The 25625-nt window shown below is 36.8% G+C and overlaps 1 protein-coding gene across 1 annotated transcript; it reads right to left on the reverse strand.

Annotated features, from left to right (window-relative positions):
- Nucleotides 1–2600: 2600 nt before the first annotated feature.
- Nucleotides 2601–24629, reverse strand: NAA35 (N(alpha)-acetyltransferase 35, NatC auxiliary subunit). Its single transcript, XM_009995461.1, has 22 exons — nucleotides 24495–24629; nucleotides 23408–23441; nucleotides 21758–21872; nucleotides 21135–21209; nucleotides 19743–19910; nucleotides 18879–18945; nucleotides 18148–18191; nucleotides 17529–17579; nucleotides 16617–16700; nucleotides 15793–15907; nucleotides 15125–15303; nucleotides 14062–14121; nucleotides 13434–13540; nucleotides 13149–13215; nucleotides 11793–11891; nucleotides 10268–10446; nucleotides 9008–9144; nucleotides 7722–7789; nucleotides 6481–6621; nucleotides 4630–4752; nucleotides 3512–3592; nucleotides 2601–2934 (listed from the first exon to the last, which is right to left on the reverse strand). The coding sequence occupies exons 1-22, from the start codon at nucleotides 24616–24618 to the stop codon at nucleotides 2875–2877; spliced, it is 2178 nt and encodes a 725-aa protein (XP_009993763.1). The 5' UTR covers nucleotides 24619–24629; the 3' UTR covers nucleotides 2601–2874.
- Between the last annotated feature and the right edge of the window lie 996 nt (nucleotides 24630–25625).

A 25625-nucleotide genomic window follows, 5' to 3' on the forward strand; every position in this document is an offset into this window, starting at 1 on the left:
GTTATTTAGTATGCGATGAGTATTAATTGTCATCAATTGAAGGACAGACCTCAAGTCAAATGGTGCCTATTTAGCCTGAATCCATAAAACAGTTCACTGATACAACTTGACACAAGTAACTTGAATTCTTCTAAGAAAAGCACTAATGTTAATTACTGAGTTCCTGGTTACTTTTTTTTTTTCTTCACCACTTCAGTCAGATTTATTAACTGGCCTGGGCTACTACAGTCAATAGAGCAGGGAAAACAAATGCTTGTAAGCAGGAGAGAAAAGTAAGCATAAGCGTCTCTTCTAACTGACAAGTAGTGGGAAACTTAATATTAGGTTATTTTTTGGAAATAATGGCAGGTTTTAAGGTCAAAATGTTTACACATTCTGAGTAAAAAGGGCACTTTCTTAGGGCTTAATCTATAAACAATTATGTAGCTGAGATGAAGTGAATCAGGATTTTATTAGCAACTGTTAGAATATATGATATTTAACAGTAGAAAAAGTACAGTGAAACACTGTATTCAGGTTGAATGAACAGCTTTAACCTAAACCTGGTAAAATCACAAACAAAATCCTTAAGGTAATTAATACACTGCCAGTGAATTATTTTAAAGCAAATTGTTTTGACTGTTTTTATACAGCACCCAACCCAACTGGGCTTCTCACTGGCCAGCTAGATGTAGTCCTCCACAGAAACAAGACCAGCTATGTACAGTGCACACTGGTTACATCTCTGACAGTAGAGCATCTGAAAACCTGTGTAAAAAGCAATGAAGAAATACAATCTTAATTCTCAACAGCTTCAAGTTCTAGTGGAATGTAACTGGTGCTAGATTTCCAAGAGACAAGGGGCCTGTATGTCTACCATATATGATGTTAAAATTAAATAACTTCAGTTGTACAAAACGAGATTCAATTGTAACTGTGGTTTACTTAAAAGTGAAAAAAAATTACTAAAATTTTTAGTTGCAGGGGCAGGGCATGCTCCTTTCCTGTGATCACCTCGGGATTAAATTAAAACTTGTTCTTGATAATTTTTTTTTGGTTGTTTTTTTTAACTAAGCCTGATCCATATCATCAGATAAGCATTTTAAAATAAAAATAATCTCTACTCTCTATTTCACCTTATTCTGTACAGTTCAACTTCTAACATGAATGAAAATGGGAAAGACAATTTCCATTTCTTTAGTTCTATAAGTGATGTGGAACTAGGTCTCTCTTTTAATTGCTGCTTCCTTTGGAGAAATACTGAAAGGTGTCCTTGATATGCTGCCATATAGTTCAAAATCTTTAAGACAGATTTTGTGATGTTTACAAAAAGGCAGCAAAAGCCAGATGAATTCTCAGCGCCCTGCACTAGGACCACTTTGCCATCTTTACAAACCGTTGGCAGGGTTTTCATTCCTTTGTCAACCATGAAGAAGCATTTCAATATACTAATCATGATGATGAGAAAACATAAGGCAGTATGTAGCCTCCTTAGAGAAATCAGGAAAAGCAAGCTGAAAATTGCTGGCAGATGTGTTCCAGTCAAGAGTTTTAAAAATTGTTGTCCAGCTCTAGCTCAGCAGTGCTGCTTAGCTGATGGAATTAAAGTGGTATTACTCAACAGTATGACTATATGTTAAGAAAAACACTGAAGTTTTACATGGTCAGGAGGCAGTTCCAAGCTCAGCACTATAGAGGAAGCCATTCTGCACCAAAATGAGGCGCTGTCCTGTTCAACACCATCAAACCTGGAGGATTTGCTTCTGTGGTGCAGGTAAGACCTGGCAGTATGGTTTATCCAAGAGCAGATCAGCTTTCCCTTTTCCTCCTGGTAGCAGATTGGTCAACACAGCACCTTACTTCTATTATTCACATCCAGAAGCACAAGAGGAAGAATGTTCCAGGAAAAAAAGGGTAGGTTTGGGGTTCCTCCTATATGGGTTGTTTTCTACCTTTATCAACTCTTACAGAAAGTGGTAAGATCAGCAGCAGCATGGCAGTCAAGAATAAGAGAATGAAGGTCATGCTGACTAAGCGATGGAACAAATCAGCAATCCCTCTTATGGCAAAGTAACAAGAGTATTGACATAAAGTTACCGAGTAGTTAAAATACACGCCTGGTGTCTCATATTCTGTGCCGCTAACAATGCTAAGCTATGCAGATTCTTCAGTACCATGAAGAATAAAGACAAAGGAACAAACTACAACCAGAAATAACTTACTCTGTTTCTTACTGACTTCAGAGACTTCTACATTTGAGACAAAGCACCTCCTAAACTAATGACTTCAGTAAAGGAAAAATCACTGAGTTCAGTGCAGAAGAAACAAAATTACTAGCTTCCATCTGCTCTTCATTTCCACAAAGACTGTTACAGCTAACAGGACTTGGCAAGAGAAGAACCTAGTTTTTCTACTTGCAAAGTGAGAACATTTGGTGAAATTTAGGCAAAAAAATGGAAAGTCACAAATCTCTCCCAAGTGGCTTTGCTCCAAGTAGAGTTCCAGCTGCTCAACTCAGTATCAGACATGATGCTCTATTGTACTACTTTTATTCCATCCTGAATATTATTAAATCTCTAAACCACCAACTTCTGTCACAGCTTAGTAATAATAATGATTTATGATTAAATCTGTAGTAAGATTAAGGTACAACATTCCTTAACGATACAGTTGATTAAAATCAGCTTCACCTGTAAAACTTTACACAGACCACTTTAAAACAGCAGTTGTCAATCAGACCACGTAAACAAGGCAGACTATAGATATTCCACATCACAGTACTTTTATCCTGGAGATCTCTCTCAGTCTGGGTACAACTCTAGATACTCTATCCTACAGCTGGTATCTGATACACAGAGTATCCTTCAGGTATCCTAACAATAATGTCTTTGTCTTTCAAACAAGCTTCACAACTGGAAAATATTTATGTGGGGAGAAATCAAATTCAGGAGGAACCTGGAAAGAAAAGACGTAAAACATGACACAGGAGTACAGATACAAGAAAAGCTTTTCAACAGCAACAGATTAAAAAAAATAATTCTATATATGAAAAATATTCCACTCCAGTTCTGTATATGCCAACCATTCTCCAGAAGTGAAGGGCACAAAGCTGTAGAGTGCTGGTGTGCCTCTTCAGTGTGCTCCTGCACTCTCCTGTGCCGAGAAGTCTGAAGGTCCCCTCCTCCCTCTAACCCACGTGGCAGCCACTAATCCTGGCAGCCACTCTCCCAATGGTGTTCGCAAAAGGAGCTGGTAACACTGCTACCAATTACTTCTCCCAGCTCTTGAAGAATACCCATATTTGCACATGCCATCCCACATACACAATTGCTTTTCCAAAATATTTAGAAATGAGAGCTTTTAAATATACAAATAACTACAACAAACTATCTCCAATGGAAAATCAGATTGAATTACTTTCTCAGTTCTAACAGAATAATTGACCTGACCTGCTCATTAAGCTCAAAGAGATCTGTGGTAGCACTGTGTAGAATGCTGCATTTCACTTTGTATTTGACTGGCATTTTCTTACCTTTGAGTCTTTTTTGTGGCCTCCTGCCAGTAGCTTCATGACCACGATATTGGGTTTAGCAACTTTCAGAATTCGATTGACCTAAACACGGAGCAAGAAGTTTTCATATGGAAGCATATGACCTCAACATTATTTCAAAGATAATACTCAAATGTTTACATACTCTAACAATACAGCAGTCCTCTTGCAATATCCATTTAACAGACATCAGGGCATTTTGGGTGTGAAATATAACGGATGGATTAATGAAATTTAATGACAGGGCATTTATTATAACAGTCACTTTTTTATTCAGAAGACCATGGAACCACTGCTCTCCCTCCCCATGACTGTGTTCAAAAACTGTTAAACTAAGGCAAGTTCTGAGGCACTCATCCACACACATATTTAGACAGACTCTATCTAGGCATCTGCCCACAACAATGTGGTCCAAACACAAGGAGAAGGGGAAACTCAAGTATCAAACTGGTGGCTGTTTGCATGGGAGTGTTCTGGGCCCACTCAGACTCCATCTAACTATCCTGTTAGCCTCAACCAGATCTCTGAGTACAACCACGATCCACAGAACAGGCACAGATCCCTACATTCTCAGGAGAAGGTAACTCTTTTATTCATCTTAACCTGCTCAAATGTCAGAGTAAGTGTCCTCCTTGCTCTGAAATATAGACACAAACAGTTTTTCAGCTATGGACAAAAAGGGAGAAATCCTACCCATGTTTACAGCCCAATGTTGAGAAAACGGCTCCAGGAAACAAGTGCTTGACTCAATCTCCTTTTCAGCCTGATGACATTCAAACCTGTTTTTCCCACCTCTCAAGAGAACATGTGAAGTACCAAGTTCCAGGACAGGCAGGCACATGTCACCTTGTTAAAAATGAAGGCAACTTGCAAGAAGGAAGTAAGTAGTTTTGTTTGGAACAGTGAGCACAACCCTGATCACGCTATGTATTGAAACACATCACCGTGCTAAGATGTCACCACCTTCTTCTGTCCGCTCCCTAAAGCACTCAGCTTTACTAAACATTTTCAACAAGTACACTTTGGATCTCCAGCAGATCCAGCTGAAAACAAACATAATTATGAGTAAACACTCCTTCTCCCAGTGTTTCAAGTCTTACCTCATAGTCTGGATTAGGAATATTCTCAAGAATCATTTTAGCTTGCTGGAAGTGTTTGCTGGCTGCCATGTAAAGATCTGATGACTGAGGAGGCGGGCTGTACTTATTTAAATCAGACATTTCCTAGCATGTTACAGAAAAGGATATTAAAATCAGTTGGTAACAAATTGTATTTCTATCACCTTAAATGAAAAAAAATGTATTATGTTCAAGAAAAACGCTATATCAATTAAGTACTAGTTTAAGAATAAATACTTAAGTTGAAAACATTAATTTAAAATGGCAAACACCAAGTAGCAACATGCTGTTTAATGATTATTTTCCAGTGCCAAAAATGCAATGAACTTCTTATACTCTTCATAAAATAATCCTTCTCCTGAAAGACTGTCATTCATTTGCTCTAATAATGCCTTGCAACAGGGTATAAAATTACCAAAAAAAAAAGGAGAAAAAAAAAAAGGTGTATGATATAGTTTACTCAAATCAAGGTTACAGCAAGTGAGATACTAAAACTGCTCAAAATTTCATTTTCTATAATTTTGACATTTCTGGGTTTTAAAAATTTTTATTAGAGATAAAAAATCTTCAATGACAAGGAGAAAGCCATGATAGTCTTAATTTCCAACACAGCTTTTCATAACACTAAATTAGGGAGAATGACTGGCATGCAAAATAGCACAGTTTCAGTTCAGACAGATCTATAGAAACTTACAAGTTTGGCCACCAGAAAAGCTCAACATGAAATGTCCAAACTTTTACACCTAAGGCAGAATAACCACAAAAATCACTAGGGCTAATAAGCAGCTGGATGAGCAGGAGGGTTACAGTGAAACAACTGAGTACTGGTCAATGAAAGTGCCCTTATTACCCATCTGACAAGCCTCATATGGGACAACACAACCAGGCCTATGGCCAGCAGGTCAAAGAAATCTATCACCCTGTACTCACTACTGGCGCTATGACACCTGAAATACAGCATCCAGTGTTGGACTCAGTTCAAGAAAGATGCTGAGATGGGGAGATGGCTGGGGGCCTAGAGCACATGATGCACAATGACAAGTCAATGGACCTGTGCTTTCTCAGTTAGACAAAAAAGAGACTAATGGGTAACCTTAATAGCAGCCTCCAACGGCTTGAAAGACGGTTACAAAGCTGCCAGAAGACGAATGCTCCTTGCTAATGGCAGACAATATAACCTGGCAGGGAGAGGTGGCAAACTGGGGCTTGGGTAACTTGGACTGGACATTAGGAAAAAAAGGTGAATAGTGCAGCCCTCAATCCGATTATCCAAAGACTGTGGACCAGAAAAAAATAATTGGACCAGGTTAATTAAAGAGGTTGGAAAATATCAATCCCTTGACTTTTTCAGACTTTGCTAGACAAAGACACAGCTGGTGTGATCTACAATGCTACTTCAAGGAGACTGGACAAGACAAGCCTCCACTAGTCACTTCCAACCAACACACTTCTATGATATAACACTCAAAATCCCTTTTGTGATATTTTCCTATTTGCTTGCTGCAGTAATAAAACCATGCTGCTATATAAACCACAGCCAGAAAGTCTCTCAACAGACTTCAAAAGAGATTTTCATGCAAATCAACACACGCATCTCATGAACTGCCACATCAGACCTATTTTTAAATGTCCAAGAGACTAATTTTAGCAAGAATTTCATTGGATATATTTTCCTTGCACATAACTAAAGCTAGAACTCCCTGCCATTTTGACTAATAGGTCAATATAAACTTGGGAGATATTAAAGACTTTTTACAATGGAAACAATATCTAAAGCAGGTAAAGAAATTATTTTTACAAGCATGAGTGGCACTGTGTTTTAAGATTACTCACTTTAAACTGCAAGTAGTGCACGGGAGGTGGTGTGATAACACTGTTGAATGGAGCAAACCTGTGCTCGTATCGAACTTGTTCACTATCCAGTTCAAATTTCGGTTTTCTTACTTTGCCATCCATGTCAAATGCGATCATTGTCTAAAATCAAAGGGATAAATATTATGAAAAGTGCTAGCTTTCAGTTTGCCAAAGATACCAAGCTGCATGGTGTGGTTGACATGCTGGAGGGAAGGGACACCATCCAGAGAGCCCATCCAGATGTGGGCCCACGCGAGCAGCATCAAGTCCAATAACACCAAGTGCAAGGTTCTGCACCTGGGTCAGTTCAAACCCAAGCACAAATACCGGCTGGGTAAAGACTGGATTGAGAATAGCCCTGAGAAAAAGGACCTGGGAGTGTTGGTTGATGAGAAGCTCAACATGAGCCAGCAATATGCGTTTGCAGGACAGAAAGCCACTATGTCCTGGGCTGCCTCAAATGAAGAATGACAAGCACATCAAGGAAGGTGATTCTCCCCCTCCACTCTGTTCTTGTGAGACCCCACCTGGAATACTGGGTCCAGTTCTGGAGCCCTCAACATAAGCACCTGGAGTGGGTGCAGAGGAGGCCATGAAGATCTGAGGGCTTGAGCACCTCTCCTGTAAGGACAGGCTCAGAGAGTTGGGGCTGTTCAGCCTGGAGAAGAGAAGGCTCTGGGGAGACCTTATCATTGGCCTTTCAGTACCTGAGGGGGCTACAGGAAAGCTGGGGCGTGACTTTCTACGAAGGCAGATAGTGATAAGAGGAGGGGAAATGGTTTCAAACTGAAAGATTTAGATTAGACATTAAGAGAAAATTGTTTTCTGTGAGGGTAGTGGGACACTGGCACAGGTTGTCCAGAGACGCTGTGGGTATCCCCTCATAGGAAATGTTCAAGCCAGACTGGATGGGGCTTTTAGCAACCTGGTATAGTAGGAGGTGTCCCTGTCCTTGCAGTGGGTTTGAACGAGATGATCTCTAAGGTCTCTTCCAATTCTAACCATTCTGTGATTCTATGTCATACTTTGCTGTGAGCAAGATGAAAGCTATGACCTAGCTATGACTGGAAGGACAAAAAAACAAGATAATGTACCATATCAGAGTATAAACTTGAACTTAATTTCCAGTCCCACCAAAAATAAAGAAGGTATGCAATGCTTGATTCCTACTAAAAAAAAATAAAATAAAATCTGTTGCTCAGCAAGCAGAAATAAATTACCTTGTACATTCCTGCACACATATTTTGGTATGCTTGACTCATGGTGATCTCTCTGCTGAGAGGGCGAACTGCAAATTTCATATAAAAACATTTTTTTTACTCACATTAGGTAGGCATATTAATTTCATATCAAAACACTTATTTCAAATTTTCAGTAAGTGACATAATCCTTAATTATATTTTCAAATAATTAAAGAAAACTGAAGTGAAAAAATAACGGACATGCATTTCTGCTCATCTTGCTCCTGATCACACAGAGTATCTCAATATATTAATAGCCACATGAACACCATACTGCTTTCAATGAAATAAACCAGTTCAGAGAGTCAGTGGTATCAGCACGTCACTATACAACATCAACAACAGTCTAGAATTTAAAGCTTGTAGTCAAGAGGCCTGTTTGCTTTGTTAATTGCTTTCAGGGTTTAACTAGTGCCAAACTGCCTCACCCTTGGCACCTTTTAAAAAAAGCATAAAATAGAGTAAGCAATTGTCTGAATTTCTAGGGAGAAGGGAATTGAGTTTATATGACCTTGAGCTGTTCAAATTTAATTGTTTGTTCCCTGTGGAAAATAAAGACACAAAAAAGAAGGAACAGTGAAGAACCAAAGTGAGCTTCTGCACGGTGCTTAACTGAAATGTTAATGCTAACGTAAGTCTAACATACCACAATCTTAGCAGCCATGTAAGTATGGAAAATCTCTATCAAACGCTACTGGTTTTGAATGCCTTTCTGGTAGAAGGCTTACAGTTCTGACCAGAGAGCCTGACCACTACGATACATGAAGGGAAATTCTCTTTTTCTCTCATACATATGCAGCAGAGAAAGCATGAATTTCTGATAAGCTTTTGCACAACAGTACTTCCACAGAATTGTAACGGGGCAATTCATCACTGTAAGGTTAGGAGCATGTTTGAACAACTTCTAAAGCCCAAGAGAATTTACAGAAATACATTAAAAGTTTAGTCTTTGAATCTAGCTCCAGTCACAAAAAACAATTCTGCTCTGAACCTGTTAATCACATTTCACAGGATCCAACAAATAACACAACTGTTGAAGCTGTGAGTTTGGGTTTTTCTGAAAGACCTATTTAAAAGTAACTAACTACATAAATGCAAAATTCTTACAGAGTAACTGACTTTTTGTTTTAAAATTTAACACTCAGCCTTCATAAACTTCAGGATATTCAGTAACACCACCAATGCTGACTCTGTAAAATTTGTATTTTATTTCTACACAGCTCCATGAAGGAGAAAACAATGAGTTACACTCTACACATAGATACCTTTTTTCTTTTTCTTTGTTTTCTTACTACTGCGGCCTTTCTGTTGTTCCTCCATTATTCTCTCCTCTGCCATCTGAGAGCTGTCAGCACGGCTCAGTGTTGACATCAACCAGGCATAGAGGAACTCTGATAGATACCTACAGCAAACACAGTATGTAGCTGTTAGATACAACAGTGTAAAATGTACTCACCCAATCCAAGTCATTTACTCACAGAACTAATATTAAAGGACAAATTCTAGCACAGTTAGAACCTGTTATGCATGGCAGAAACCAACAGATGAATCTGTGTTCTGTTTTGTGGGCTTTTTTAAACAAGATTGTACAGATTCAACCATAGGCAGCTTAACATATGCAAGTTTCTTACGTGTTTGCTAAGTGAAGTTTAAGCTTCTTGTTATTTAAAAATCCATCTAAGATCAAATTTATCTGTAACTCTAAGCATTACTTAAAGAATATTGCCATCTTCTGGTAACTATCTGGAGTATTAATTTTCTTACTTAATGCGTAATCCACTAAGGAAACAGCATAGAAACATGAGATGTACTGAAGTTCAAGCCAGCCTAGTATCTCTGAAAGAAGGCTTACAGCTTACCTAATGTAAGTTTATTGGTAGCTTCAGAGAAAAATAAACAAAAAATCAAAGTACAGGAAGGTTCAACATTATTAATTTTTAATGCTGAATCAAAAGTGAGCTATCTAAAATTATTTAACTTTTGGAGAAAGTAATAAACTATGAGAAATAATTCATGTGAATGGAAGTTGAAAAGTAAGAATTATTTTGATTCCATCCAGAGCAGTAATTTTTCACTAAAAGCAGGTGACTCCTCAAATATACTCTCAGATGAAGTAGGTATTTTTTCCTAGACAAACTGCAGATTACAGTCACAACTCAAAACACTGGAGATCTCTTTAAGAATAGCTGGAGATTGACAGCATTACTGATCTTGGTACTACACAGACAGAAAACAGAAAGGACATTGCTTTACTGCTGCATTCTGTTGTCTGCCAAAGTCGGTGTGTTTTTAATTAATTGTTGTTAGAATACACTCTTTTAAAAAGCTAAAGACTTAATTACTGCTGCCTAAGAAAAAAGTACAGTACTTAGTAAGACTTTTTCTCCATCTGTAATTTTCTGAATAGGTAAACTAAATACTGTGTTGAGCAAGCTTGAGATTAAAAAGTTATCCTTTAAATATTTGCAATTATAGCTCTGTGGGAGCATCCCTCCTCCAACAGCTGTCAATAAAGCATCTCTTACCAATATATGTAGTAGTATTCGTGCATGCTGTAAAGTTCCAACTCAAAGCCACTCAGAAGATACTGTATCATAATACGAAGGTTATGATATAGGACCCAGGTTCCCAAGCAAGCCAAATGTTGCCTTTGTGGTTCCTGCTTCAGTAACATACTGTGAAGTGCTGCATCTACTTTCTCTGCCTATCAAAAGAGAGAGCACAGTAGCTGACAGGGGAGGAAGAACACTTGACTGAAACAGCATACAAGTTCTGCCAGAAATAAAACCTTAACAAAACATGAATACAAATTGGGCCAGTAAAGCCATGCTCTGGATTAAAAGACATAAACATGTTTTTACAGATAATGCCACCTCTGTAGTCTAGACCTGTGATAGAACTGGCAAGTTTTTCACCTAAGTAAATTCTGCTGCACAGAGAGAAAATAATACTTTATACAGTAATACAGCAATAACATTGCTGTTTTAAATTTAAAGAAGTATTTACATATAGACTGTTAGCAGTCATGCAGGCACTGAAATTCAGAATGTTTTACAAGCTGTTAATGATTTTGTTATATTGGCAATATTTATTTTTATTTAACCTAGCTGCATTGAAAAATTAAGTTTATATACTTAACATGCAAGTGTAGCCCACCTGAGAAACTAAAATATTGTTCACACCAATTCAGCCTTAAAAAATAATTGCATGGAAGACATGAAGCCTTCCACAATTTTAATGTTATCAGTAGTCCTGAACAAATCAATCCATATTACCTGCTATGAAGTGAAAAAACAATCTATCTCAGCTGCATTACTGCAACAAACTCTCAGTCAAACTATCTTGAAAGAAGCTGGAGCACATAAAATCTCCACCCCAGCTCCAAGTTTGCTGATTTCTCCTTAGCATGCGTATCATGGAAAATATTTTATTATTTCATGCCTCTCACTGCTGAAGAAATACACTTGAGCAAGTGAAAATACACCTTTCCTTGTCATCTTTCACTCCTCATTCCCGAGAAATGTTTTAAACCAGACAGAACATGTATTTTTAGAAATTACTATTTAATTTACAAAACATTTTAAAATTTTGAAAAACATTATAAAAACATTTTATAAAACATTATAAAAAAAACATTATAAAATTTTGAAATGTACATCTTGCACAGCTACAAGGCTGAATTTTCCAAAGTGTCTTGTAAACATGGCTCATCCATCTCTTCCTGGTTACATCTTGCAGACAGACAGCAGGATAGAGACTACAAGCAGTGAAATCACCATTAAATTACATATATCACATTAGGTTTCCCTGATCCTTACTGGAGGAAGTTAACCTTATAAAATGCAGTATCTTTTTATTCAACACATCTAGCAGAAACTCTCTAGATGCATTTTACAGAATTCCTGGGCTGTATTTCAGGAATCTTTTCCCTCAAGATTTTAGGATAAACTGAGGACTTGCATCATTCATCTAAACTCTAATACCACATGCTCCACTCTGGCAGGAATATATCTGGAAAGAAGTTTGCTGGCCTGTTGCCTAAGACATTACCTCATCCTGGAGGGTGGCAAATTCCTCAAGTATGTGACCCAGTTTATCTCTCTGACGAGCTCTGTTGTGTCCATGGATTTGAATCAGGCTACAGAATGGCTGAAAACAATGAAGTGTAGATTTAAATTTTCAACACAACTTTAAAACTACTAAAGGTAGTAGGTAGGTACTAAAGGTAGGTACTATGATATCTATTTAGGCATGAGTTTTAAACAACTATATTAAGAGGTGGGTTCCTTAAGGGTCCCCTATGAAGTGCAATCTATCAGGTAAGCAAGCTCTCTAGACTGATGAAAGGGCCCATTTTCTGTACACAAGTCAACAGGAGATTGAGTGAGCATGCTTTATGAATCTGATCAGAAGAGGATGCTTGGGGTAAGAGAGGTATTTTTTATGCCTAAATCCATGTATCCAGGTGATCAAGAAGGCCAAGAGCATCCTGGCCTGTATCAGAAATACTGTGGCCAGCAGGACCAGGGAAGCGACTGTCTCCCTGTACTCAGCACTGGTGATGTGGCAAAGTCCTAAGTTCAGTTTTGGGCCATTACTAGAATAAAGATATTGAGATGCTGGAGTAAGTCCAGAGAAGGGCAATGAAGATGGTGAAGGGTCTGGAGAACAAGTCTTATGAGGAACAGCTGGGAGAACAGAGGGGAGACCTTAGTGCCCTCTACAACTACCTGAAAGGATGGTGTAGTGAGGCACATGTCAGCCTCTTCTCCCAAGTGACAGGAGAGAGGAAATGGCCTCATGTTGTGCCAAGGGATGTTTAGGAAAAACGTCTTCACCAAGAGAGTTGTCATGCATTGAAACAGGCTGCCCAGGGAAGTGGCTTAGCCGCCATCACATGGTGGTATTTAAAACATGTGAAGACATGGGACACGGTTTAGTGGTGGACTTGGGAGTGTTAGGTTAATGGTTGGACTCAATGATCATAAGTATCTTTTCCAACCTAAATGGTTCTGTGTTTTTCTTAGATTTTTATTGTACCTCATTGCACAACTAGATCTTTAAAAACATTTCTTAAAATTATTACACTGGAGAGAACATAAAAAAATCTTGTTTCTACAAGTGCTTTGCATTTCCTTTGTGACAGAAACTATCCTGTAAAGAGGTAGTAGGTGCAGAGTTCTAATAAAGTGAAATGCTAGTGAAAAGTCTGGAAGCGTAAGAAGGAAACAAACAGTAATAATTATACTGGCTTTGTAAAACGTGATACCACTTTAATAGAACCAGCTTCTGCACTTTTGCCTTCATGTCAGATGTCTAAAAAAACTGGTCTCTTTTTGAAACACAAGCAAGTCTTTCAAATGCTCATATACATCTCAATGTATTGTAACTGGAATGAAAACTTACCCGAACGCAATGTGTCACAAAGGAATCAATGTAGTCCTTTGCCTGGTGATTATTATAAAGGCAACACCTACAAGGGAAATACCCACATACAACCGTAAGTTCATAAATTTCACTAGCCTAGGTAGCATAAAATTAAAAAAGAAACATGAGTGCAGAAACTGCAACTGATTCCTTCATACATAAGCACAAAACATCTACTTCATATGTTCATCCTAGTTTTGTAAACAGAAATATTTTTTCATCAGACCATATAAACACACGCAAATAAACTCAAGATTCACTTACTTTGGTGAAAGAACTGGAGGACTGACAAAAGACCTTAAAGCATCTTTTACCATGTCTTGCATGAGATGAGTGCCAAACACCTTCTTGTTATCGACCAGAAAAGTTGTCTGAAAGTGAAAATGTGTTTTTAGAAACATGTTTTAAGTAAAAATTAATTCTTTAGAAACTACTAGAAAGCCCTTACGTACCTATATTATAGTAGAAACTTTTAAGATTGCTTTAAGAACTAAAATGGTTCAGCTAGGAATAGAGGCAGTTTACACATGAAATTCAGCCCAAACAGGGTAGATGAATACAAACAAACCCTGAACTGATGCAGTATATGGAGAACAGCATAAAAAAGCACATACAGGCCCAGCCTTACGACATAGAAAAAAAATGTTAACACTTTGCTTTCATTATCATTATCTAAAATTATTTAAAATGTTTTAAAATACTAGATCACACAGGCCTCCACATAACTAACACTTAAGCAGAAAGAAATTTAACACTTTTCTCCAGAAAGAAATTTAACACTTGTATACTATTAAGTGATACACAAATTGTTTAAATATTTAAAGAAGGAGAGGCATCCATATATACAATGGAGGCAGAAGTATTTGATGTAAAGACATAGATTAGGACTTGCCTGTAACAGGGATCTTGAAAGAACACATGGTGATTGCTCACTAAACTCACAGAAAAAATCCTAATTCACGGTTCAGAAAAAGAACACAATTCAGGTTAATATCTCAATTTTCATTTAAGTATACACAAACACACAGGCAAACACTTAGCGTATCTTATACAAACCTAAGAAAGTAAGCATTAATAATTTGAACAAAACAGAACACATTATGAAGCTAAAATCTACTTTTTTCCTTCTTCAGATGTAACAATTAGCATGATCATAGTATAGAAGAGAGACAGTACAAAACTGTTAAGACCACAACATAATCAAACTGGGTATGTACCAAAACTGCATTTTTCAGTGATACCAGATGCTTTATCCAAATATTGTTTTAATTAATGTAACAAGAAAAAGGAAGACATATTTTTACTTGAACGGATGTAACTGGCTCTTCTCTCAGTCAGTGAATGTGTGTATGGTAAAAAGTGCTTCAAGCATAAAAGTGTCTTCTAATAAATGTAGGCATTAACTGACAGTAACTTTTAAGTGTCTTATAATAAATGTAAGCTGTAACTGAGAATAACATCACTTATCAGGAAAGAACATAAGCAGGTGCTTAACTTTATGCCTATTCAGGGAATTACATGCTTAAACAAACATGTTAAGTACTCTCTAGTGTTACAGCCATGTACGCAGAACACTGCTTACTGAATCTGAAAAAACCAGGACCATAGCAAGGAATTATGTTCTGCTACTGCAGATGCAGCTCTTCAAACAAAGAGTTACAAGGGGATTAACTTGCTTGTGCTTTGTTACTAACATGCATCATTATTTTATAAACTATGGGAAAAATGGAAGGTTTGAAGGAGAACAGGTCTTTGGCAAAAAAATAAAAATATGAAGTATCAGAAAAGACAACAATTTTTGAAATTGTACATAACAATGGGAAACACTGAAAAATGCATATGTACAGCTCAGTTTTTTCTCCAGTGAGCAAATGCATGTGTATACTGAATGATTTTTTGCAAGCAACATTTTAAGATCTTATTTTTGGCTATGAATAGGAAATGTTCATGCTTACCAGTATACAGTGTAAATTAGTCAAGTTGACTACTTCACATACAGTTTTTATTCGGTCTATTAGTTTGGAAAAATAATTGACCATTTCTTCCCTTTTAATTATTTTTGCATATCGAGGGAAAGTTGGAGGCAGCAATCTCTGATTAACGAGGGGCTCAAAGCCCATCATAATAGGATGATCTAATGAAGGGGGAGAAAGAAAAAGAATGAGAGTGAGAGAGAAAGAAAGGATGAAAATAAGCTGTATTCAGAACTCACTTCAAACCAGAAATACAAATTATTCGATTAGGCAAAATTAACTCTCTAACTTAGATTTAACTTCCAGAGACACTAACTATCCAACTTGGACAATTATTACTATTTTTAAAAACTTAACTCTCAACAGCTCAGCATATAGCTGTACAAACAGTAGTGGTGTTCACCATTTTAAAATGGCAATGCACTTCATCAAAAGTTCACATTATCCCTGGCTTTGAAGTGACAGTATTGCTTTCAGGAAAACAATTTAGTCAAATAAAATTAATCAAACAAAGCAAATCTGTAGCAGATTGTGTAACAAGTATTATTAGTTCATTGTAAATAGTGATTTTTTTTTTTAATGACACAAAATTGAAGTGTCACAGGACTGCATAATTAAGAAAGGAATAAATGGTAAAATTTTATACATACCTCCTTTAGTAGTATCATTCTGTGCCTGAATACCATGATGCAATGAATTGTGTATGGCAGAAAGCAAGTCAGCTGCCTGAGTCATTAGTTTCTGAGCTTCTGCGACTGCACTGGTCTGAAAGGCAGGTAACAGTTATTCACATTATGCACCAAGGTATTTTGGCTATAAAATTAATGCTTAGTATGAGAAAAACATAATTCTGTTAGTTTTCTAATGTTTGTATGTAACCAATTCTGAAAAAAAAACCCAACAGATTTTTGTGCAATAACACACTCTTTATATTTTACATATCTATACATACATTCAATACTGTATTTTTTACAGTATAAGATAAACCCTAACAATAATTACAACTTGAAGCCTCGTATACACTATATGCAAGACTTCTACTTTTGATTTTGAAAATGGAGGAGGAGGCAGGGGGCAAAAACCCCCACAAAATTCTTCTGCTAAATGAGGCAGTACTCCAGAATGCAAACAGGAAAAAAAGTCTTATTATTAGAAAATGCAGACTTTCCAAGGATATAGAAAAAACACAATCTATCAACTGAAATGAAATCACTATGTAACATTAGAAGATACCAGATGACAATAATGATGATAATAAATAAAAATAATAACAATAGTGCCAGCTACTACCCTTCCCTATGTTTTCTTTAAAAATGAGGAAAAACTGAATGGTTGTCTAAAAGGCCTCAACTAACCCTTCACCTGCAGCAACATCAATTCACATCTACAGAATCATTGCTGATCTTAAGAAAATGAAAAAAATTAGTATTTCACAGGATTTCAACGTGAACACAGAAACACCAAATGAACAAACCTCTTTCTTGGTAAATGCTATGAGAACAGTCAGTAGCACCCGGGTAAACTTGACTCTACTGAAGACAGCTAAACAATGTTGATGCTATAATAAAAAAATACTACAAATTACTAAACAATGCATATTAAATCATGAAGCTTATTGAGAAAAACTTATAATAGAGTTACTTAGGTAAGGTCTCTAGTTTTTAATATATGGTATCTAGTATGATTCTGAGGAAAACTTATGAAAGAGATCTGTATTACTGTCAGAAATCCACTAACACAAAAAATACTAAGATACTTTGGTAAAGCACAATCACTGGCTGTATAGCTATCTCCGATGCAAATACTATTTAAATCTCAGCTTCAGTCAACAACCACAAATTCTTAAACCAACTTTCTCCTCTTCTGCTGAAGATCTATGTTAGAAGTAATTTCTAAAGACAATACAAATATTGGGAAAGGAAACCCACACCCTTCTAAACCAACCTGAGGCCCTTTCCTTTTGTCCTATCACTTGTCTCTTGGGAGAAGAGATCGACGTCCATTTGGCTATAACCTTCTTTCAGGTAGCTGCTGAGTGGTAAATTCTCCCCCCTCAGCCTCCCTGTCTCCAGGGTAAACAATCTTAATTCCCTCAGATGCTCCTTGTAAGACTTCAGGCTTCTTTAGAGGTAGGTGCATAAATGGCAGTGCTGTAGCAGCATTTTCAGCCCCTGGGATCAATCCAGAGCTCCCGCCCTTTGGAGCATAAAAGCCTACCCGCTAGCCTGGGTGGGATATACTCAGGGACAGTTTTAGCACAGCTCAGGTATGACAGTAGTAGCAACATTGGTGAGATACATTTCTCACAAGCTGGTAACTACTGATCAAAGTAATGCTACACTAACCCATTAAATCCGGAAAAAAAAAAAAGTAAATAATTAATTACTTCAAGTTCAACTTCTGGATCTCTCTCTTCTCCTTGTCGACTCCGTGTGCTCTAGAAATTAAAGGAATTGTAAATAATTAATTAAAAATTGCAAAGCTAATTTATCCTCTCTTAATGGTAAATCCACCTGTTAAATAACCTTCAAAATAAATTCTCAAGTTCAAAACATCTTACTATATAATCTAAGTACTTGAATGACCCAAAGTCTCCTATAGTAACAAGAACTGCTTCAGTGCACTCTGCAAATAGGCAAGGAAATTGTATAAACATTTTATATTGTAAATTGTGATAAATATTGATTTATTTAACATCACACAGTATATCTGCTTAAGAGCCACAAGTTAAATAGTATCTGTGCCACAGCCAGTGTTATCTTCTATATCATGACTCCATCTATTACTAGTGAAGCAACTATTACAGAGCTTAGATAAAGACTGAAGTATTTTTAACTAGAAGCAAATTACCAGCATCTTACACAAACTATTATGGCAGTTCTTAAAAAAATCCCCACCCTTTAATGAGACAAATCCACCACATTCATCATAATCCAACTCCCTCTACCAAATCTACGTTAAGTATACTTGAAGTATAATTAACAAGGCAAACAGAAGAAAAATACCTTCACTCGTCTTTGCATGTCATCTTCTACATCTTTTAGCATACCTGGAAAAGCCACAGTACAGTTAAAAGCCGAGCAGCATTCATAGGTACACCTACACTATTCAGGGATAAAAGAAGATTTGAGGGGAAATCAAGTTTTGAAGTGCTTTACATACCTGTTAGCCAAAGACTAGACAAAAAAATAGTCATGTGAGGGATGGTGGGAATGTCTTGCAACAACACATAAATCAGAAAACAGACTGACTGAAAGCTAAACTGTTTACAAATTTTCTCAAAATAAATCAATGGAAAGCTCAAGTACATATCAAAAACAGTGCATCAAAAGCTACACACGTATGTACCAGACATCATACATACTCATGTTCAGAACTACAAAATGTCAGAAACAATCTGTTTAGAACACAAAAAGTTTTGAGGCAGAGAAGATGAATTCACACAGGGTGTGCTCCAAGGGTCTGTATCTATCTCAGTCCTGGATAAACCAAGCCACTTAGTTAGCATATTTAAAGGTGCTTCTGCTTCTCAGGCATTTAAAAAATGAACAGTTGAACCTTTTCTTCAAGGAAAAATAATCTGATTTCTATTTTTACCACACCACCCATTAGCACACACACACAAAAAAATAGTTAACATCTGAGATTTTTACTAACGTATTAAGTTTAGTTGAGAGCAATTAATATGCTTAACAGAGAGACTGATGGACAAATACACAGAAAGCACAAACTGTACCTGTAACTCTAAGATCTGTCACACTGTTTGCCATTTTAAATCCGTAAGTCATTGACTGAAAATCTTCCTAAAAAAACAAAGATTGAAGAAGCAACAAGTAGTGAAATATAAGCAGCATTAATTACATTGTCAAGTTGGAGTTTAGGGCTTTCTTGTTTGTTTTGGAGTGTCTGGGTTGTCTTCTTGATATGTTTTTTCTTTCGGGGTGTTTTTATTTAACCATACCAAGTACAAAAGCCCAGATTTATTCTGCACAACTGAATGCAACCATGGTTTGGGTGACCTTCCTGCCCAAATCCAGCCTGGGGTAATTATTTTCTGCATAAATCCTTAGTATGCCCTTTATAAATTTCATCAAGTGCAACTCCATCAAAACGTTCTTAAGAACTATGGATACAAAGTATTATTTACGTAATTTTACATATAGTAAGTAAATTACTTGTCCAAGCTCAGAGTAAACAAAAATTGCTGAGCACAGGAAACCAAACTGATTCCATTGCTCTACAGCCATTTCTGACAAAAGACAATCACAGTTATCTAAAGTTGAAAACCAAAAAATCACATAGGAAGAAAAACACAAGCAAAACTGATTAGAAATTGCTAGCCACTTCATTGCTCTTTGAGCAAAGTATTTGTGACTCAAATTTTCAAGGAAAAATGCAGGAAAAACCATGCAACACCTTAGCTGAAAAAACCTGCATTTTAAAGAGATTAAATTCAATATTCTTGTGAGGATGAACTGCTGCTTCTGCAGTACGTTCGAATCAAACAGTAATTAATTCCTCTAACATATTGTTTTATTTGCATTACAGAGCCCACATATGATGTTACATATTTTACTATAGGAGATATTGAAACACATACCTCCTCAAAAACAGCAGCTTTGTTAACCTTTTCTCTGGCAATATCACAGATTTTTAGAATCCCTAGAGCAAAAGCCTTCATCGCAGGATCTTCTATGAAGTCTGGATTATGAATATAAAGGCAAGTGAATACCGTCTGTGCCAAGGAATGTCCCTCTAACCATGTTATCTAGGAAAAATAAAATTCAGTGTTTTACTCATGATAGCCAAGTCCTCATTTTTTTTATACATCCATTTTTTTTCCCACCATACTGTGCTTTGTTGAGTAGTTAACGAAGCCCCTACCATAGGAAGCTTCCATCTAGCAAAAAGGGCAACAAAAGGTCTCTCAATCTGACCTTTGTCCATCTGCTTGCTGTGGAAGGCAGTAAGTTACTAAAACCTAAACTCTATCAAATTTTGCTGTTGGGTAAAGGTTTTCCACAAAGTTGAGCTCTGACCTCTTTTGGCTTAGACATGACATTAAGTTAAGAGACCGTAAGATTTATAAGCTTCCTGTGTATAAATACAGAATGAGAAATTCAAGTCACAATGAAAGAATTCAGCAACATTCTGCACATTCTCTTCTGCAACTTAAAGCTTCCTTTAACAATCCCCTTTCTCTAGTATTTTCATGCTGCTCTAAGCTACAGGGAAACCTTCAGTAATTTAGAACATTATTTCTACCTTGAAATAGCACAAAACACAGCAGGATTAGATTTCTAAAATGACCTGTTCCCTTTAAAAAACAAAAGTCAGTATTTGGGAGCAGGAGGGAAAAAGAAGACTAATTATGTTACACCATATCAAATATTTAGTGACCTTCACATGCAGTTTTGGACTAAATTAATTTGAAGTGCTGTTTTAAAAAACAAAGTAATGTTATTGATGTGATTTCAAAGAGTATCTGAAAGTAATTTGTATAATGGGAAAAAAAAATCACTATTAACAAATAACCGGTAATTCACTTATTTCCTTTCTAAATGGATTTTGGTATCTTCCTTCTTAAAAATGCCCCTGGAAGGTCAGTCAACACTGGCTGTACAGAAATGAGCAACAGCTTGCTGAAGGTTACTGCACACTCACTTTCCAACAGAGTCAAACACGAATATACAATAGTCAGTCAGATACTGCATCTTTAAAAACCGCAAACTATAAAACCTTTTCACATTACTCAAATTGCTAGCAGTTCTCTTCCATCATGATTTCTAATAGTAATAAATCCAAACCCCAAAATTACACCTCTTGTAGTAGCCAACGAAAATAATCTAAATGGAAATTAAATTACTAAGTATGTATTTTCTTCTTTGTCAGTATTTTTCTTGAGTTCTAGTTTTGCGGTTTTCTAAACTTGATTAAAGGATTATATTTTGAAAACAGAAACATCCAATGTTAGGAGCAGATAAATGCTTACCAAACAACAAAAACAGGTATCCATTATTCCTACCAGCTCCGGTGATGTGAGATCCTTTATTTTAATGGTGCCATCCTTAGAAAACAAAGAAAGAAAAAACCTATATGCTATGGAAGCCTACAGGCAAAATACATAATATTAATTGTACAGCTGAAAAGGAAATTATGATTTGGTTAAGACTTCAGACTAATTGCATACTACCAGCTTTACTGATCTGCTTCCTAATGTGCCCCATATTCTGACAAAATATGCTTTCCCATCATGTTAAACACTGACAAAACATAAAACTATTCACAGAGAAAGCTGAAGTAAAATTTCAGATTTATAAGTAGCTAATAGAAGTTTAAAACTAGTTAACTGTCAACACATCATAAAACAGGACGTATCATCATAATGATTAACAAGCATTAATATGAAGGGCCCATTCTTTGGATACTGCTTTTTACGGGTAACAAAAAAGGTAAACATCACAAGCTATTTATCACTTAACTAGCCTGAGGAAAAAAAATAAATAATTCAGCTTGAAAATACTAATTACACTGAACTGTGCTTAACTGCAATTTGGTAAAACTGTATGATACTTTTACAGACAGCATAGGCAGAAATAGGACAGTCCCACAAACCTTAATAGCTTGTTCGAAGTTAAGAACCTTTCTATTGACTTGGTTTCCAATCATACCAGCATCCATCTTGGGATCCATCATCTCAATGGCAGACATGGCTTCAAAAAGTCCAAAACTAAGAAGAAAAATTTATTTTCATTTAATACAAAACAGTCTTCATAAACCATTGTAAAGTAATATACAATGACACTATATTCTGACTACAGACAATCAAGTAAGTTATGTGAACATCAGAAGATCACCAGATCTTTAGAGATCATGGTGTTCAGGAATTTGAAGCTCTCTCAACAAGAAAACAGATGCCTAAAAGTAAACTCAGCCTTTTTTTTTCAAAGCTGAAAAATACTCCTAAGCCAAATAAAGTATTACTTAATCTATGAGATTTGCCTCTGTACACCTTATAATGACACAGCATCTTTTTTAAGCTCACATAGCATAATAAACTGCTATTAACTGAATAAGCTGTTCTTTATTATGCTACATCCAAAACCCCAAGGTATGACCCCCCCAGATTAATAATATACATGACACACTATGGCTCATCCCTGGAAGTGTTCCAAGACCAGTCTGGAGGAGGCTCTCAGCAACCTGGGATTTTAAACTTTGTTTAAAATAGGCGTGCTAAGAAAACTGATTAAAAAAACCAGAACAGCAAATGACAAGGGATGTCTTGTTGTGAGGGAATAAAAGCTTACTGGAGAATCCCACCAAATGAAGACTGGTCTACCAAAATAGGGTACTGCTACATGTGATATTAATCACTACTGCTGCACAAGGCTTTATTTATTACATAAAAATTGTTATTGCATGTGGCACACTGATTTTGAAAAGCGTATTTGCTCTGAAAAGCTCTCATGTGTAAAACTATACTCCAAAATACGTGCTTTGATTCTACCGAGTAAGCTACCTGGTGACATCCTTGCACACATCTTTAAACAGGTTTGCATTTAATAATTGATAATTAATATAATTATTTATAATTTATATTAATGATATAATTTATATTTTATATTTATATATAATTAATTTAATTTCTGTTTACTGATCTACTGGTCTTACATAAGCATTTTTTTCTTTATGCAAGCAAACAGACTTGTGCGGCTAAACAATTTACTTTTATCTTTAAAATATTGTAACCTCACATCATCCTTTAATGAATTCTGCAAATTTCAGCACATGGCTTTTTAAAAAATATTTTTCTTAATCTGTAGAGCTGTCATTTTCCATTTAGCATGTCATTTGAGGGTTACATTAGAGCACATCAAATGTTTACCCTAAACTTGTTAGTGACACTTGAAGCAACAAAATTTAAAAGTTCAGAGTGTTCCTGGCATTTTTTAATAAAAGCATGTACATATAAAATAGCTGGGTAGATCCAGTAGTGTCAACACTAGTGACCACAAGATACGCTGTAAGCTTCTAACTATACTCATTAACTGAAAGTGTGATGTTATACTGGCACTGTAGGAAACATTCAGCATTCATACAGGTGCCTCATATACATACCACTGAGAACTAATAATATTCTGAATACTTTACTTAAAGTTTAAAAAAGCTTAGTTGACACTGCACATCTTGCTTTTTAGTAAGCATTAACATATTTGCACTACTCCTATTTAAAAAACAGATCTACCCTGTAGGAATACTTACAGCTTGTCATGAAGTAGTTCTCCTAACTTCAGTTCTACAAAGAAATAGAAAAAATAATTACAAACATCCTTCTAGTGCAACTTTTCCAAGACAATCCTGTCACTCACCCAACTGTCTTATGCTAAAAGAGAAAAAGGTGTGGGAAGCAGACCAGACATGCCTATTCCACATTAATTTGCTTTTACTTACTAAAAGAGTAAAAAAGCCCAGATGTTCACATTCTTTCCTCACCCCTTGCTGTTACTAGAACCGTTAAAGAGGGGTTAGAATTCTCAAACAGTAGCACCTGAACAGCCTAAAACACAGGACAGAAGTTTTCTGTGCTGTGCTTTATGCTGAGGCCTAATTGTTTCTAGGGGAGTTTACCGGAAGGCTTGATTTTCCTAATTATCTTCAATGAAGCCTTTAGATGTATTTGAGGGGAACACAAACAGTGTATCACTAATATACATAGCCTGTCTGACAGTATCACGAAATTGTATTTAAGAGGATGTAATAGTGTGCGTTGTAAGTTGCAGTTTTTTATTTTATTTTCCCTAATGTCATCACAAAAGCAGTTAAAAAAATATATTCAATGTCAAGGTAAGCTAGCAAAAGCATCTAGTAACAATAAAGGCACCGTTTAAGTGGAAGAAACTGCTTCCCTGTGACTGGGATGCATCACATCTCCTCAGAAGCTCAGCCTTGTTTCAAAGGAAAAAAACGACACACTGACCAACTAAATGAAAAAACAGTTGGATCCTATATAACCAAAACCTGACAAGAAGAAAGAGCGTGTTGATGACCAAGGTTTCCATTTGGCAGAAGACAGGAAGAAATCTTTGCAAAGAAAAAAACACAAGTGCAAAAAGGCTTAAGACCAAAAAACATGACTTAAAAATTATTTCTGTTACCTGGATGGAGAAGTAAACAGAGGTTTTTCTGGTATTTCCAACCTCACAGTAAATTAAACATAGGGCAAATCAATGTAGTCTATTCAGGTGGAGCCTGAACCTGGGTCAAACTATTGCTTAAAACGCCGCAAAGAACTACACTTAGTCCTCCAAAGGATTCCAAGTTTTCTCAGAACACAAGCAGCACAACTCACCTCTACAAGCCTCTTCAAAATCCTGGGTTATATCTATCCAGCTTGTATTACTCTTTTCCATCTTGTCAGGCATACCAAGCTCCCATCCTGCATCATCATCTTCTACTGAAGCTTTCATAACCATGATGCCTCCGCTTTAAACCTGTCTAAGAGACACTGCAAATTATGCATAAATTAGAGCAAGTGCTTCATGGGAGTATCTTTTCTTTTTCAAGAATCAGGTGAGAAAGGGAGACTAGCTAGCTAAGCTGACTTCATTTGAACAGCTACTATTGCATAAAACCAGTCAAAAACACTTAGTAATGAAAATAATATAAAAAGTATTTTCCTATTCACCAATTCTCTACAACTAACTTGCAGGTTATGAAACCTCAGAAACTGGGAACATCAAAACATTAGCAGCACAGAGCTGCAATAAAGTGTGTACTGTCAAACTGGAAATAAAGTGGGAAACAATATAAAGAAATGTGCTTTTACAACAGACGTGAACATCACAACATTTTTGCTGATGTTTTACATTGTTAGAAATACAAATGTTCTCCCACTGCTCTGTGAAAAGAATTAAAGGAGGGAAGGATAAAACTGACCACACGCGTTTGTGATTTATAGGAAGTGTACCCAAACAAATGGGTGAAAACGGGCGTGTTTCCTCTAACTTCTTCAGCAGAAAGTAGTATCATGATTACTGCAGTGATGATAAGCAACTTCAGACTGGAACGCAATTTTTTTTAACTTCAAACAGGAACTTTATGTCAGCCAGTCTGCCTGCCCTTGAGATATCCCCAGTGCGAAAACTCGCCCTAATTAGTCGGAGACCTTGCAAGAGCCACCGACGAGCTCGGTGAGCTCTCAACAGCCCAACCCCAGGCCCCACAGAACCTTTAAACAAAGGCCCCGGCGACACGAGGCCTCCTGGGCACCGGGAATGAACAAAAGCGAAGGGGGTGGGGGAGGGAGCGGCAGACGGTGACCACACCAACCCTGAACACTGGTACAGGTGCGACCTGGCCCCAGAACAGCTCAGCCTCCCCTCGACCCTGTCTGTGCCACTCAGAGACAGCCTGGCTGTGTACGCCGGGAGGGGAAAATACCTGGGAACTCATTAGAGCACACGGAAACCGCGCCTGGCTG

The sequence above is a fragment of the Chaetura pelagica genome, unplaced genomic scaffold, assembly GCF_000747805.2.
Source record: "Chaetura pelagica isolate M959 unplaced genomic scaffold, ChaPel_1.0 scaffold473, whole genome shotgun sequence".
NCBI lineage: Eukaryota > Metazoa > Chordata > Aves > Apodiformes > Apodidae > Chaetura > Chaetura pelagica.